Source organism: Berghia stephanieae, chromosome 9 (genome assembly GCF_034508935.2).
Source record: "Berghia stephanieae isolate SIO BIC M18660-M18661 chromosome 9, UCSD_Bste_1.3, whole genome shotgun sequence".
Taxonomy (NCBI): Eukaryota; Metazoa; Mollusca; class Gastropoda; order Nudibranchia; family Aeolidiidae; genus Berghia; species Berghia stephanieae.
Genome location: NC_088368.1, coordinates 33,276,761 through 33,294,311, shown reverse-complemented (window position 1 = coordinate 33,294,311; position 17,551 = coordinate 33,276,761). Strand labels below are relative to the sequence as shown.

Genomic DNA, 17,551 nt, shown 5'->3' with positions numbered 1-17,551 from the left:
TTCCTCGTCCTTAAGAATTGTTTAGGTTTTTATTATTTTTTTCCGTAGCCACCTTCAAGTCTCGTTGCTGGGCATTATTGCTTGTATTGTCTGCACAGCTTTATAGCCTACAACCAGGGAAGCCAGTTAGGTATTTTGTTGCCGCATTCCAAAAGAGTGTCAAATTTTGAAGTCTCGATAATTCTAGCTTAGAGAGAATTTTCAGACTGTCGTCTTGAATAAGAACCTTAACTATGCATATAATTGAATTAAAACATTTTTTTTCAACTTAACATCCCTTTTCTATAATAAGCTTGGTTGTTTTAGTTTGCAATGTCTATCTTAATCTCAGCACAGAAAAAACAGTAACATATACATATTCATAACAAGCAAAAGATAATTTATATATATATATATATATATATATATATATATATATATAATAAAATAAAACACCAAAAGTTAATTAAATGAAAGGCATTGTTATTATCCTTTTATCTGTAACGATACTCGAGAGACACTGAACATCCGATAGTTTGAAAAATATCTTTATTATATAATTTATTAATAGTTATCAGGCTCAACATTGATCGGTGTTTTATCATTCTTTCAAACCCGTGTTATTTTTGTTTCAACAAGTGTATATTTTTTATATAGAACCAAAACGTTCATGGAAACCCCCATAATATTTCGAACTCATTCTAATGCTAAACACACTCTAGAATAGGCAGATACGTCGTGAACTCTTTCGGTTCCAAACTCATTGGAAGTGTATATGTAATCAGTCTTTCAGAGGACTAATAATGAATAGGTTGCATAATGAATAAATGGTGGCATCACTGTTTTAGTAGCAGGATATATAAACAGACTATCAGAAATACTGGACGTAAAAACAACGAGGATAGATTATCTTTATTAAAGACCAACATATATTTAGACAAGATAATAAGATTTCACCACTCTGATTGACGACAAACATATAATTAGACAAGACAATAAGATGCCATCACTCTGATACCAGATAATCAATTGCACAAGGTATTATCCAGTCCTACAGAAGAGTGGTTTTGCACTTACATAGAGATTGGAACGAGTACTTCAAGATCACAATTTTGTTCTTTATTGTTCCTTCCAGTGCACAAAAACAGCCCATAATTAGCGATTATTTAACATAGATCAATGCTTTATTAATCTTTCAGTTCAGCATTTTTCTTTAAACAGCCTATTTTCATCTCAGAACCAAAAATGTCACGGAAAACCTCAGCATATTTTGAGCTCATTCTAATGTAAACAAAAATATTCACGCTGGAATTGGTTGCCTCCATCGCATTAAAGACAGCCCATATCAAGAAAAATAGGCTATTATAACGGCCTGTTGCACTGTACTCCGGCAAAATAAATATAGCTATTAAGTTGACAGCGCTGGGAAAGAAACAAATAATGAAAATAATGGATATAAACAAAATCATCTTAACAACTTTCAGATCGCGTACGTTTGAAGTTGAGTCCCTCGTTCCTGTGGTCTTGCTTCTCCAAGCCGATTTCTGTTTCAACTCAACGACCAAAATAATGGTACATATCATAACAGATAGGACTGCAAATATTTGGATGAAAATGTTAAACATTACAGAAAAACTCTCAACAAGTCGGCCATTTTTGGAGTAGATTAATCCTACGAGTGTTTTATTACGCTTAGGAAAATATTTTGGCCCAAAGCGGATAAAGAAATACATCGGTGCGACGCTGCCGAAGATGAGAACAAAGATGGAGGTCATGATGATGATGGTGCGTTTTGGTGTGATGATTCTGCGCACTTGGAGTGGCATTGCGATGCACAAACATCGTTCAAATGTTACAAACGCCGTGATGAGGCTGGATATTCTTGCGAAACAGAATCCTGGTGTACCTAGAGTTGAGTGTAAAAAGAATGAAGTTGAAGTCATTCAGTTCTTAGTCATACGTTTTAAGACAACAACAGAGATGACTAGTTGTCACTTAATTCTCTAATAGACAATTTAAAAAATCTAGAAAAAAAAAGTGAAAAATTCGTTAAAAAATTAAAAAATAGAGCATACTTTATTTATTGTTCTCGTCCTATTTTTTTGTTTTCAATATTCGTTTGTTATGATGAATGCAGGAAGGGTTTTCCCGATAGGTCAGTTGGTAGAGCGCCCGATTCATACTAAAAGTAACCCGCATCAATCCCAAGTGAAGGCGAAACTTATATTTGTGATATACTAGCGTTCTATCCACAGGGTAGCAAGCAATTGCTACATACTGTCCGTTTTACGCTATATAAAACGAGATAAACCTCGGCTCCTAGGACAACTACTAACCATTTATAGCTTAACAGAGCGACCACTCAAACATTCAACATTCAATTTTTGTTGGATTTAATGTCTTCAATACCTGAAAAGAGGCAAGAAACAATAAGAATATCATGAATTAGATTTCATTTCTTGTCTGTTTTACTTGACAATAACTCTTGGATATTTGGAATGTAGGGGGTCCCGATAACACAGTTGGTAGAGCGCTCGCTTCACCGCAAAGGGACCGAGATATCTGGTGCAGTCGATTTTTTCTGCCCCCCCCCCCTCTCTGTCCACCCAGCCGTTAATGGGTAGCGGTGTCTGTTAAATCTGGCGGAAAGTACGTTGCGATAGATTAGCGTCCCATCCGAAGGATAGCAAACATTTTGGATTGTCCTTTTCACGCTATAGAAACCGGGATAAAATCCGGGTCCATGGGCCTCTGAATGACTACTTTTATTTGGAAATTATAGAGTAAATGCTTTTTCTGCCTAAATACACTTTTTTAAAACGTTGAGCTAACGTGCTCAAAGCGCTTCAGAAGGCCTCCCCAGCCAACAGCAACACTTAGCATAATATAGGACGTGACATGACGCCTGTTAGGCGATATTTACTAATAATAATAATAATAATACTGAAAACTTATATAGCGCTATAACTCCGAGACACCAGACTCTAAGCGCTTAAATTACAAATTACTTTGGCTGAAACATACTCATTCACACACACAAGCACACACACACACACACACACACACACACACATACACACACACAACACAACACACAACACAAACCCAACCGATCTTGCTTCTCATACCATCTACTAAAATCGAAACAAATATGTTTTAAGCGAACGTTTAAAAATAGACAAAGATTCTTTTTCACGAATGCTCTGCGGTAAGGCGTTCCAAATAGAGGGTCCGAAATGAGAAAAGGATCTCATTCCAGCATTTTTCCGAATTCGGGGGACAACTAGTTTTGTGGAATCACTGGCCGAACGTAAGGGGCGGGGTTTTGAATATCTTTCAATTAGTTCTGAAAGGTAGGAAGGGGCAGTACCTTCAAGACAACGATACACTAAAACACAAGCTTTGAATTTAATTCTTTTCTCAACAGGCAGCCAATGCAGGTCATGAAGTAGAGGTCCGGCAGAGTCGCACCTACGCTTCATAAATACTAGTCTGGCAGCGCTGTTTTGGACAATCTGAAGACGTTTCAGATTGTATTGCGAAACGCCAAACAACAGAGCATTACAATAATCCAATTTCGATAGTACGAGGGACACAACCAGGTGCTTGGTCACATCCTCAGATATGAACCGTCTAATGGAAGCAATCTTTTTTAGTTGGAAAAAGAGAGATCTAACCAAATTATTAACCTGATGCTCCATCGACAGTCCAGAGTCTAAGAATGTGCCAAGGTTTTTCACTTTGTCAACAATTTGAATAGAGGCATCCCCCAACTTCAAATCTGTTTCACTTTTCCACTTCCTGTTCCCCACATACAGCACCTCCGTCTTATCATCATTCAGTTTCAGTCTGTTCTCATTCATCCATTTCTTAACACTTTGGATACAATTTTTACTATTGGCTGATACTTCTTGTAAATTTCTCATATTGGAAACGCAGTACAATTGCGTATCATCAGCGTATTGATGGTAAGACAGACCAAAACTTCTGATGATTTTAGACAGAGGGCCAACGTACAAAACAAAAAGAACGGGTCCAAGTACTGAACCCTGGGGAACCCCACAATCAAGAAAGATTTCCTCCAATCTATATTCATCCACCGTAATAATCTGTTTACGATTAAACAAATATGACCTAAACCAATCAAGCGCTGCACCAGACACGCCATAAGTAATTTCAAGACGTTTGAGAAGAAGATTGTGATCAATAGTATCAAAAGCAGACGATAGGTCAAGCAAATTCAGCAAAGAACATGAACCATTGTCTATAACAGAGAGGAGATCATTAACAACCCTAACAAGTGCGGTTTCCGTCGAATGATGTTGCCTATAAGCAGACTGAAATTTTTCTTCAAGACAATTATTTTTAAGATGAGACAGTAATTGTTTCAAAACAAGCTTTTCTAAGATCTTAGAGAGAAAAGGAAGATTAGAGACAGGGCGATAGTTTTTTAAGTTCTCTTTATCGAGATCAGGTTTTTTCAAAAGGGGTTTGACATGAGCAACTTTGTAAATGTCTGGTACAGCACCTGACTTCAAGGAATTATTAACAATACATGTAAATGGTGTTAAAATTACATCAATGCATTTTTTAAAATGGCAGTATTTAAGGGGTCTAAATCACAACTTTTAGTTGGAGACGACATAATGCAATCACGTAAGTCAGCTTCAGTAATCTTTGAAAAATGTGTTAACGAATCACCATGAAACTTGTCAAATGTTGTAGGGATCGATTCAGACGAGAGTTCCTTCCTGATGGTATCCGTTTTTTCTTTAAAATATTGACCAAAGCGAGTTGGTAGATCTGCACGATCGATTAAAGATGGGAGAGCTGGTTGCGTCTGTTGTCCCAGCAGTTCCTTGGTCAAGGCAAAGAATTGTCTCGAACGTCCCACGTTTTTGAGGCTTTCTTCATAGAATTTCTTTTTGGCCCTGAAATTGACGGCTTTTGCATCATTTCTAGCCGCGATGTATTGCTTCTTATCGACAGCATCTCTGGACTTGAGCCATTTTCTTTCTGCCCGCCTCCTGGCTAATCCATTCAATTTTATTTCGGTATTATACCAGGGTGCTTGACGTCTCACTTTTACTGCTCTAGTTGTTAAGGGAGCATGCTTGTCCACCATACCAACAATTGACTCGTGGAGACCATTCGCATCATGTTTATTTTTAACGTTATGGTCAAGGTCTTGTTTAAAAATGTTCATGTTTATATTCTTCAAATTACGAGATGTTATCATCTTTTTTACTTTGTGCTTCATTGGAAATAAAACGCAAAACACAATTAAATGATGGTCAGAGATTAATTTATCAATATTTGAGACAGGTGAAGAGAGAGAATGTTCAATGTCTGTAATGACATGATCTATAGTGTGGCCATGGTTGTTTGTAGGACCGCTTACAAGTTGAATATAGTTGTTTGTGTCAATAATCTCCCGAAATACTTTCGATTCATTTTTGTTTCCGAAATAATCAATGTTAAAATCACCCATAAAAATATTATGCTTTTTGTTAATGGATTGCATGGACATAAATTCTCCGAACTCAGATAAAAAATCAATTGTTGATATTTTGTTTTGTTGGCTTGGTGGTGGGCGGTAGACACAGTGAAACGACTTTTTAAAATTATTTTTCATGAATGGCAAATCCAGCGTATTCAAAACTTCTAAAATTATCATGGTGAAATGATATCTTGTCAAAGAGTGACAAGTTGTAAATAATTGCAATACCACCTCCTTTCCTCCCAATACGTGGAAATGATTTAATACAAAAGCCTTCGGGTGTAATTGCTTTCATAATTGGATCATCATATGAATGATTAAGCCATGTTTCCAAGATGACAAAAATATTAATTTTATGATCTTCAATAATGTCGATTATGTCTTGAGTTTTATTACGACACGATCTAACATTTAGTAATCCAATTTTTAAACTGGTATGATCACTACGCGCAGGTTGTTGTTGTTGTTGTTGTTGTTGTTGTTGTTGTTGTTGCTCAAGACGGTGCTGTTGCTGCGAATTGTTGTCATGGTGGTCGTTAATTTCATACTGACTGTCACGGACAGTGTTGACATTTGACAAGGAACGGTGAGGATTACTCATTGAAGTGATTAGATTGGATGGGGGACGAGTGTTGATAAATTGAAGCGAGGATCGAGGTCGTAGGGGGAGCGGGCGTGGGGTTGGCCGATGACCAATGACGGTGGTTATAGGGCGTTGTTTTCGTCTACCCCCTCTGAGTCTGTTCACAAAATTGTATTATAAATAGATCGATGTACACGGTAGTTGTTAAAAGTTGTAAAATATAGCACAGTGAATTATTTACTTTCTTTTCGAACAGAGACAACTGTGAAAAGCCAGATACTCATTCTACACCCTAAGTACGGTGAGAGAATGTGAGTAAAGAGCCTTAACAAGGACCCAACTATACTACACCGCTCAGAACTCGAACCCAGTACCTTCCGATCCGAAGGCGAGTGTCATACCACTAGACCCCACTCAGTTCCTCGATTCGTAAGAAAATGATGATTCCAGCTGCGGAATCATTCGGGGCTGCCATCTTAGTATTGTGGTTTGAGTCTGTTTCGTCCACTGGTAACAAGCATCAAGCCTTGAGAAATTATGCTGTTTGAGAAAAACGGGTTATGGAGAAGTGTCAGATGCCAGCCATGTGGCTGAATAGCTCAGTCAGTTGTGCGACCGCTCGCTGCCTTCTCTCTCCCGGCCAGGCGGAGGGTGTCGTGTCAATTGGATCCTGAGTTTGGCACTGACCCCGTGACGTTTTATTCTCTTGTTTTCATCTGACACTTCTTCATACCCTATTTTTCTCATCATTATTGATACAAGAGCTCGCTCCAAACTTGTTCAGAAATGTTGTTTACGTCAAACTTATCCTTATAATAGCATTTAAAACTATGTTGGACAAAATAAACTAAAGGATGGGATCGGTGACAAACGAATTTCCATGATTCTGCCGCACTCTGAAAAGAAACCTGGCGCTGATATGACCTAAATGTGTTGCAAGCGCTGTAAAACCCTTATCCCTTTCCTTACCATCTTGAGGAAAATCGTCACAAGCGTTACGATCCAACTAACAATGTTCTTATTTTTATTACTTTTGTACATCACAATAATTTAAAGAATATCTTTTTATAACTACAAATAATTGAAAGTGTGTTTTAGACCTCATTTTGCTAAACAATATTGTATAAAATGTGTGTGTAAGAATTGTTAGGTGCGTGTGAAGTTTCGGGGAAATTTCTGAGAATAGCTGGTAAAGAAAGAGTTAAAAACAAAAACAAAAGAAACCACGTTTAAAATTTTGGTCATAAAACGTCCTTCAAATTAATTAATATCCATGGATCAAATGACCCGTCATCTTGGCAAAAACTCTCAAAACTGAGAATTGTTTGAAGTCTTAGGTTTCGCAGTTTTTGCAAAGAGTAGGATCCAATTTTGGAGTCAAGGGTTTTAGCACGTCTGACAAGAGGCGGTGTGGAAGTCCCAGGTTTTAGAGTCTTTGAAAGAGCGGGAGCGTCGTTTTAATCAATATATTTTTAAGGACGAATTTTCTGGCCAAAATGTTTAAAACTGTTTTTGTATAATTAGGCAAAAGAGTCTGACAACCCCAGTTGTTGTAGCCCTATTGTGGTTTGCATCAATGTTCCTTTGAAACCAACATGAAGTATTTTTCCTATGTACGGCTATGTGGTCTAGTGATATGATACTCGCCTTTGGATCGGAAGGTCCTGTTTGAAATAAATATAATATTGCCTAACAGGCGTCATGGATCGTTCTACATATTACATGTTGCTGTCGGCTAGATAAGGGACCCCTTGTAAAGCGCTTTGAACACGTTTAGTGGATATTGCTCTGTATTATAAACGCTCATGTTCTTTCTTTTCTAAGTGGAAATGATAATCCGTGATTCCGACATCCTACTGAAAGAACACTCGCCTCACTGCAAACGCGACAGGTATTGATAATGACTGCAGTCCACCTATTAGTGATTGGATATTTGGGACTGTCAGAGCTGGTGGAAAGTACTTCTATATGGACAAGTCACCTATCTAAAACAAGAAACTACAGCTATCAGTTTAACCCTACAGAAACCCGTATAATCCCATGCAACTTGGGCTTTACTGTGGATCTTATGATAATTGATAAAGTCATATGTTGTCATTGAATAATACACATTGTAATTGAGCTTTTATATAGCGCAATATCCACTAAATGTGCTCAACGCTCTTTACAAAGGGTCCCTGACTAACATCAACACGCAGCATGTAGAACGAAACGTGACACCTGTTAGGCGATATCATATTTTTTTTCTGACAGAGACAATGTTGTCAACGGCCAGGTACTCAGTTTACACCTGAGTATGGTGAGAGAAAGTGAGTAAAGAGCATTTTCAAAGGACTCAACTATGCGCCGAGCGAGGATAAAACCCAGGACCTGTAAAATAATTAATGACCACTCGTCTCAGAATGACATTATATTGAACTAAGATGTTGATTATTTTTAATAACTTTGTTTACAATACTGGGGGGGGGGGGGTCCCCGATAACTCCGTTGGTTTCACACTAAAAGTGATCAAGATCGATCCTGGAAGTTTTCTTTTTCTTTCTGATCCCCCTCCCCCTGCCCACCCAGCAGAGATTGGGTAGCTTGGTCTGTTAGTCTGGCGGATAGGACTTTGCGATAGATAAGCGTCCTTACCAAAGGGTAGCAAGGAATTATTATTGTCCGTTTCACTTTATATAAAAACCGAGATAAAAACTCCGGCTCCATGGGCCTCGTGGCTCTAAAGGAAAACTTTAAAACAAATATAATGATATATGAGTCAAGATGCATGGTTCGAGTCCAGCTGTAAACGGTGCATAGTTGAGTCCTAGGAAAAGGCTGTTTATTCACATTCTCTCACCGTACTTAGATGTAAAATGAGTATCTGGCCGTTAACAGCTTTGTCTCTGTCAGAAAAGAAATTGTAATATCATCAATGTTTTGCCTACACGTTGTGTTGTAGTTGTCTGGGGAACCCTTGTAAAGCACTTTGAGCAGGTTTAATGGATAGAAAGGGTTGGATTACCTGCAGTTATGTATTGAATGTCCAGAGGATCAAAAGGTATCTCATCCCAATTACTGAAATAAGGATTACGTATTATTGCCTTCCAGATAAGCGATAGAAGCGCCCCAAAGTCCGCAACAGCAAGGCTCAACAGGCTGATGTTGACAGTGTCTTTGAACCCGAGGCGGCTGAAGACGAGGATGTTGATGACGTTGAGCACGCAGCCGACGGTTCCGATTGCACCGTTGTAGACGACAGTACAGACGATGATAAAAGTTGACAGGAGTTGTTCGTCAATGAAATCGGGTGCATTTTGGGTGTTGTGTTCTGTATTTGTAGTCGAGAATGCAACATCCCAGATGTTATGCTCGTCTATTTCTTGATTACCGGATATGACGTCAGAGATGTTAAGCGTGCCATAATACTCGGAGTTCAAATGACCAAAAGTGATATTGTTTTTAAAGTCTGCCTCCAATACCATTGTAGAGATGTGGAAATTATTGTTTTAAAATTATTTATATTCTGGTATATTCTTTTAAACAATAAATATATCTCTTAAGAGGTTATGATTATTGTTGGGGGGTTTTTTTTTGCTTCCATACAACCAAAAAAAGACTTAAATGGAGAAATGTCACAGTAGGGCCAATTAATCAAATAAAACTGTCGTCTGGAACTTCAGAGAATAGTGTATACTTATTTACAAGTCTGAAGAAGAAAATTAGCAAATTAACGATTATATTCACAACCTACAAAGATTGACGAAAGAAATGGAAGAAAACGATGATCTGTCCGCATGGTCTTAGGACAGATCTTCATTTTCTTTCTCGTTGTTCGTCAATTATTGTTGGTTGGGGACATTGTCACAGTAAAGATTTTTCACATTTATTTTATTAATTTTTTAAAATTTTTAGTAAGAACTGAATTCATCTCATTCCAGTTATATTTCGGTAGGCTTAGAAAAACGTTACCTTCTAATATTAGATCATCTTTCCTTTAATAGCCTTCCCTCTATTTAATTTCAAATTAGTGAATACTTTCGTTCTAACTTCAGTCACGTCGCCACTTATTATAAAAGCTGATAGGTCTAATCTTCCTCACTCACTTCTCTCTACAATATATGCCCGGACGGCCAGCCGCTCCATTCCTCACATTATATTATATATTTAAAGATTTTTATCTTTTGAGACTTTGTGGATATTTTGATGAATTTTGATTTCCACCATTAAGACGCTGGAGCTTTTGTCTTTGCCCGATCAGTCATTGAAAGATCAAAGACCGTCGGATGAATAATACAACCCTTCTTAACTAGAAGTGGAATCCCACAGGCTTATCCGTCTGATATTATATTATTGTTATAAGTTACGTAATATCTCAATATTTCTATTTGTAACAGCCATAATCATTATTCATCTCATTTAATTAAATTTCATCTTTCTTTTCATTTCATCTTAAACAAATCGTTAATTGTTCTTCATTTTAAAGTAACTAGTAAATTCTGGGGCCTTATTTTCACATCTTTATTTTATGCATAGTCGAGTAGCTCTTAATACTCATTTGACAACATGACAGACATAATCATTAACTTGCTCATGGTATGATATGATCTGACGTGTTCTAATTTGCAGGTCTGATAACTGAACTTATTATGGGCTGAATCACAAGCTTAGTGTGGCTAATCAACTAAACTACAATTTTGGTAATTTTAGTTTTTAATATTTAAGTCGTTTAGCAGGGCGCTGAATGCATATGGATAATGAGCTCCATCTCATATAGTTTTAAAATACCCCAATGATTTTTTTTTCACCCTGTGGGCAATTTTATAGTTTTTGGCCAAATGACTGCATAGACAAAAAAAAAATATCACCGTCCAGACTGCTACAATTGGCACAGTTTCAAGCGCGCACACACAAAACACACACACACAAACACACCCACCCACACATCACACAAAACACACACACACACACACACACACACACACACACACACACACACACAAAATAACAATTACAAATATTATGATAGCGGGTCACAAAAACTACATGTCCTCGGAATACATCGATTTGGAAGAACGAAAGATACGGGTTTTTTCTCTTTGTCTAAATATAAATAGTATGCGCTTGGCTAAGAAACTCACAACATTGCCTTCCGAAAGTATAACGAACCAACAAACAAAACGATGTGCAACCTTGAACGTTTAAAGTCTGGTTCATACAGTTTAGTAAGAAATACTCATAAACGCGGATGGCATAAAACAATAACAAAGACCTGAGTTACGTCAACTTCTTTCTATCTATACATCAAAGGCATCAGGACAATGGGCAACTGAAGTCCAAAAAAATCACAGACAATAAAAACAATCTCACAGAACGAAAGATATGACAAATAATAACATATCACTCGCATGCTATGTGAAAGTTACGCAGCACAAAACATTGAATGGTGAAACGATACAAATAACACAGATACGTCAAAACACCAGAATCTGAGAAGATATTCAACGTATCTACTCATAATAATTGTACTTTTAGCTATACATTCCCAAATTCATCAATGTAATCCTCGTTGTCAAAACGTGTTTATAAATTCTGTATATACTGACCACAAGCAAACTTGAAATCAAAGTCAGGACAAGAAGAAAGTTTGCTCTAGATCAATCAACGTCATGGGCTACTTTCAAATATTATACTTTATGGCTTTCTCTTTATTCTTACAGAGTATATTTATTTGGAATAATAGATACGATTGTGACATTAAGTTTTCATTCGTCAATAATCTGTTTCTAAACTGTATGCAATAAGCCGTTTCCATCTAATTTGCTTTGAAAAACGATAGTTTTTAGTTAAAAGTAAAAAAATAATAACATGACCCAAAAAGCCAACCTTTGTTTATCTTATCAAAACGATGGCCATCCATTCTTACACATTATGAATTAATTTATATAATTAATTTTACATTGGGCAAATTTCCTTGCATCCATTGGTGAAAAAAGATGAGTATGGTTAGAAATTGTAGAGTGACATTATTCAAGTCTTTTGGATAAAATTTTGAGTTTGATCAAAATGCGGCACTCACTCCAAGGTCCATCCGGACGCAGTAGTTCAAAAATCCCATATTGCAAAAGGATTATTTTTTAATGGAAAAGGTAAACAAAATCAAATAGATTATATGTCCTGGACGATGAATTCGTAGCCGCGGCAATGAAAACAGAGAACTGGGTACCAATTATTGCAAATGAAAAGACTTTGTTGTCATTATACTTCTTCTTCTTCTTCTAGGTTCCATGCCTGGTCCAGGCTTCGGATACTGCATGAATTATCTCTCTCCATTCCTCCCTGTCTCTTGCCTTTTCAAACAGCTCTTGGATTGTTAGGCTGGTGAAGCCCTTCAGTTGGTCTATGAGTGTTTTTCTTTGTCTCCCCCGGCGCGTTTACCAGGTATTTTTCCACAACTTGCCAGGTATTCATTCTTATCTTTCCTTACTATGTGTCCGAAAAAGGATAGTTGTCGATCCACTATTAAGGGCATTAGTTTCCTTTGTTGGTATGTTTGTTTTAGCACTTCTTCGTTCGTTTTGTGTGCAGTATACGATATTCTCTGCATCCTTCTCAAGCACCACATTTCAAAAGCTTCAATGTTCTTTTGTGTTTCTGCATTTGTAGTCCAGCTTTCGCATCCGTATAACAAGATTGGCCACACGTAGCACTTCAAGACTCGGAATCTAATCCCGAACGACATCTGTTTGTTTTTCAAAATGTTTCCCAGGTCCATGAAGGCCTGTTTGGCTTGAGTTATTCTTGCTCGTATGTCTCGGTTACATCTTCCATCTGTTGTCACTATTGAACCTAGGTATTTAAAACGAAGAAATACTAAAACAACTGCACTCCATTGGCGCTGATGAGAAAGACCTCAGACTCATGCAAACATTATACTACACCCAGCAGGCATCTATCAAAATCGGAAACTCTACAGGAAATTCCATTCCTATTAAGAAAGGAGTCCGTCAAGGGTGTGTTGCCTCACCAGATCTGTTTAATCTATACCAAGAAACAATCATGAGGGGCATAAATAATATGGAGGGAATAAAAGTGGGAGGTCACAACATAAATAATATAAGATACGCAGACGATACGGTACTCATTGCAACATCAGAAATCCAACTTCAAAAGATTGTTGACAAAGTGGTAGTAGATAGTGAAGCCAAGGGAATGGAAGTGAATATCACCAAAACGGAATGCATGGTAATACAGAAAAACCCCGAAAACAACAACACCTGCAATATAACGATTCACGGCGAGCAACTTACCAACGTAGAAAGTTTTAAATACCTAGGTTCAATAGTGAAGTTGTCATTATAGCACCTTCCAATAACCCAGCATGGAGCATAACAGCATGTGTGGGCCAAAAAGGTCTAAAAGTACCCAGGCTACAGATGGTGAGATGGGACTATAACAGCAGTCAATTTTGAGGGAAAAAAACAAACTAGCAAATCTTACAGCAAAACAATCGGGACCTCTGTGGATAGATTAATGAAATACTTTTTTTTTTTGGGGGGGGGGGGGAACAAATTAATCACAGACAGTAAATTGGAGAAAAGAGCCAATATCAGAAACGAGCATGGAAACTAATATTACAGTAGACTGGAAATGTTAGAAAGAATGAAAAATTAACCAACCAAATCCAACAAAATAATAAACACGTGAGCAATGAGGAACATGTTTAATAATATATACATTCTGGCGCAAACAGAAGCATTGATACATCCATTGCTTCTAGACGGAGAAAACAAAATCATGGGATCCAAATTCAAACAACTGAATTTGACATGAATTGAGCTTAGATAAGAAAAACCTTATTGCAGAGATGACATTGAAATACCTTCTTTTTCTTTCAGTTTATCCCCAAATTTTGCAGGGTTGCCATAATGAATGCAACATCTGCATGTATCTCGGTTCAGAGCATCATCTTCCTCCAGGCCCAGTTCCTTCATATCGTCCTTTACCTTATCAATTCATCTAGTCTTTAAGCGTCCCTTTTTCCTCTTTCCCGCCAATTGTAAGTACAATACTTTTCTTCCCACGTACTCCCTCTCTCATCTCTTTACATTTCTGAACCATTTCAATCTATCTTCTCTCGTATTTATTAATACATTAACACTTCAGTCAACCTTCGAATTCTTTCATTTCTCACTTTATCTTTTCTTGTCCAGCCAAGTGACCATCTCAACATCCTCATTTCCGCCACCTCAACTTCTTTATCTTGTTTCTTTGTTGTAGCTGCTGTCTCTAGCCCATATAAAATTCTGGTTTTACAACAGTTGTATATATTTTCCTCTTCAGCTTTGGGGAAATTCGTTTGTCACACATAACTCCAGTTAGTTTCTCCAATTATTCCAGCCTGCCTGTATCCTCTTCTTAACCTCCATCTAATTGCCCCCCTCTTCTTGTACAGTTGTTTCTAAGTATTTAATTTGGTTTGTCTCTGGCACATCCTCTTCTCCTATCTTTATTGGTGGTCCTGCTCTCTGTTGTCCGATGCACGAATACTCTATCTTCGATCTGCTTACCCTTAACCCCTTCCTTTCCAACACCCGTCTCCAACCCTCCAGTTCCTTTTCCGCCTCAGCTTTTGTATAATTCAAAAGTACTACGTCATCTGCATGCATCATGTTCCATGGTGCCGAATAGGTTCTGTTAGAACTTCCATTACTATTGCAAACAACAGTGGGCTGAGAGCAGATCCCTGGTGTAATCCTACTCTTATATTAAATGGATCAGTTGATCCAACAGCTGTCCTTACCACTGTTTTGTTTCCTTTGTATATATCTTGGATAATTCTGATATCTGTCTCAATTACCCCCCTTTGCTCTTAAACAGTATCACATTTCTTCTCTTGGTACCCTAGCATATGCTTTCTCCAGCTCAACGAACACACAATGTTTTCTCTATACTTTTCTGCGGTCACTTTTAAAACAAATATAGCATCCGTTGTACTTTTACCATCAACAAATCCAACTGTTCTTCACTTATGTCTACATCTTTTTTAATCCTCTTATCGATTGCTCTTTCCCATATCTTCATTGTATGGTTCATTAACTTGAAGTCCTTGTGATTGCCACATTTTAACATCTCCTTTATTTTTGTATAAGGGAATCAACGTACTTTTTTCTATTCTTCTGGCATTTTCTCTTTCTGTAAGATGTCGTTAAATAACCATATCAGGAAATTTAACCCTTCATCTCCATGTGATTTCCAGACTTCTGCTGGTATCTCGTCTGGTTCAACTGCTTTTCCCCTTTTTCATCTCACACATTGCATCCCACACCTCGTTCTTGCTTATCTCATCTACTATCTTCTCTTTAGAATGTATAACTGCACTTCTCCTCCCACTGTCATTCTCTTCATCAATGAGGTGTTCGTATTATGTTTTCCTTCTCGCTCGAATTTCTTCATTTTGCCCAGTATTCTTCCATTCTCGTCTTTGATAATCTTAATATGTTGTATATATCTCCTATTCTTGCCCCTCTGTTTCGCTATTCTAAAAATATTTTTTCTGGCCTTCTTTACTTTCTAATTGCTCATACATATTTTTGCTAAGGGTCAGCTCAGGAAAAGGAAAAGTTGCAAAAGAAACATAGTGGTGGAATGAAGAGGTTCAAGAAGCAATAAAGAAAAAGAGGGAAGCAAGGAAGAACATGAAGATGAATATAAGTAGGCAAAGAAAGAATCAAAGACAGCCGTTGCAAAAGAGAAGTCCGAGACATTCAAAAATATGTATGAGCGATTAGAAAGTAAAGAAGGGCAGAAAAATATTTTCAGAATAGACTTTAAAATACATGAAGTAAGGAAATGTGATGGGATCTTTTAAAAATACCGAAATAAATTGACAATTTATAAAATGTCCGCCTCCTTCTCATCAAAATCTACCTCAATTATCTATATGAGTATCGCATTTTAGGAGCCTTTAACAAATTCCAATTCACATGCAATGGTAGTAAACAACAGCGGAGGAGAATCGATTTTACAACACATTCTTTATTGACAATCTGAAACTATTAGGGAGCCGGAATTGGTATAAGATAATAATCTGTAAAAGTGTGTATAAACCAGTGTCAGATAAAGCAAGGAAGAAAAATACAAGAAAAAAATCCCAAAAATCAATACTCCTCAACTGGGAATCGAACCTCAGACATGCACACTTTTTCGTTCTATATCTGAAATATGCACCATGAAAAATATACAGACAAAAATCAGGAATACACACACAAAGATGAAATAGAAAGAATATTTCCCCAAGAATGGAGACAAAGATAAAGGGAGTAAATCTCACTCATGAATGAACAACACAAAACAAACGACATTTCGGCCCTTGTTTTATGTTGTTCATTCATGAGTCAGATTGACTCCTTGTATCTTTATCTCCATTTTATTGACTCATTTAGGCACCTCTATTTATTAGTTTTCCCCAAGAAGCTCTATACTTATGAGGTCTTGACGAACCACAAGACACAACATACAACACAATATTATGATCTTGAAAGTCAATTACAAAAACATTGTTGAGGAAAGCAGACTGTTTATCGTACTAACAGAAACAATAGAAGACACGGAAACACCTTCTCAACAGTCCATGAAAGATTTATTCGCCAATTAGAAATAAAGATTACGTAACATACAAAGTATGAAAGACATTCGAGCATTAGTATTTAATAGAGCTATATCCTGACACTATTTACCACAACACAAATATTGCCATTTTAATTCAATTATGCAGCTGAAAATTGGATTGAAATCCATAACAAAAGCATTGCATGCTTTGGACACAAAAACAAACTATCATTTTATGTAAATCCGTACATTCTTACGGAAGCAGTTTATGACAATATTTTATATTGTTATAATGAAGAGTATTTTATTTTAGTTTTAGTTCTACAGCAACAATTAAATGAGGCCATGGAAACCTGGGTTAACAGAATTTTAAACAAATAGACTAGATATAAAGCACCTAATTTAATTGCACAAAATAACATAAGATGATATTCATATTAACCAGCTACATAGATAAAAGAAAATGGGATCTATTTTCAAATTGAACAAACACAGGATGTGAATGCTTTATGCCAAATATTAACATAATTCCATGAAAAATATTTGAGTGAGTCTTATGTGTCAATAAATGTCATATAACAAACATAAGACAAAACTGGTTCGGTATTCGTATTGTCCAGAAATGGAACAATTTGAAATTTGAAACAAAGAATGCAAAATCTATGGATTGTTTCAAGGTGTTAGTAGACAGGGAATTATATGATGGGAGATTTATATATGACGAATAATACTTGTTTGCACTGCTGTTGACATGGCTTTTTCAATCGTGTATGTATATATTATGCATTGTTACCTTATTATGGTTATCTTCTATATGCCTGCGCGTGTGTATGTGTGTGTATGTGTTTGTATGTGTGTGTGTGTGTGTGTGTGTGTGTGTGTGTGTTTTGCGTGTCATG

General features: G+C 36.9%; 1 protein-coding gene across 2 annotated transcripts; it reads right to left on the bottom strand.

The window, feature by feature from the left end:
* Nucleotides 1-511: 511 nt before the first annotated feature.
* LOC144980084 (allatostatin-A receptor-like) lies at nucleotides 512-17,330 on the bottom strand. 2 transcript variants are annotated; one of them, XM_078927577.1, is made up of 3 exons: nucleotides 17,237-17,330; nucleotides 9,067-9,577; nucleotides 512-1,885 (listed from the first exon to the last, which is right to left on the bottom strand). In XM_078927577.1, the coding sequence occupies exons 2-3, from the start codon at nucleotides 9,524-9,526 to the stop codon at nucleotides 1,167-1,169; spliced, it is 1,179 nt and encodes a 392-aa protein (XP_078783703.1). In that variant the 5' UTR covers nucleotides 9,527-9,577; nucleotides 17,237-17,330; the 3' UTR covers nucleotides 512-1,166. The 2 variants fall into 2 exon arrangements, with proteins under 2 accessions (XP_078783703.1, XP_078783702.1); XM_078927576.1 differs by lacking the exon at nucleotides 17,237-17,330 and having other exon boundaries at nucleotides 9,067-9,710.
* Nucleotides 17,331-17,551: the final 221 nt, after the last annotated feature.

Bases quoted from the DNA above. Each gene is read 5' to 3' on its own strand.
- LOC144980084 (XM_078927577.1), bottom strand. From the start codon at position 9,526: ATGGTATTGGAGGCAGACTTTAAAAACAATATCACTTTTGGTCATTTG. The intron at 1,886-9,066 runs GTAATCCAACCC...ACTCAACTCTAG, and splicing joins CATTCAATACATAACTGCAG to GTACACCAGGATTCTGTTTC.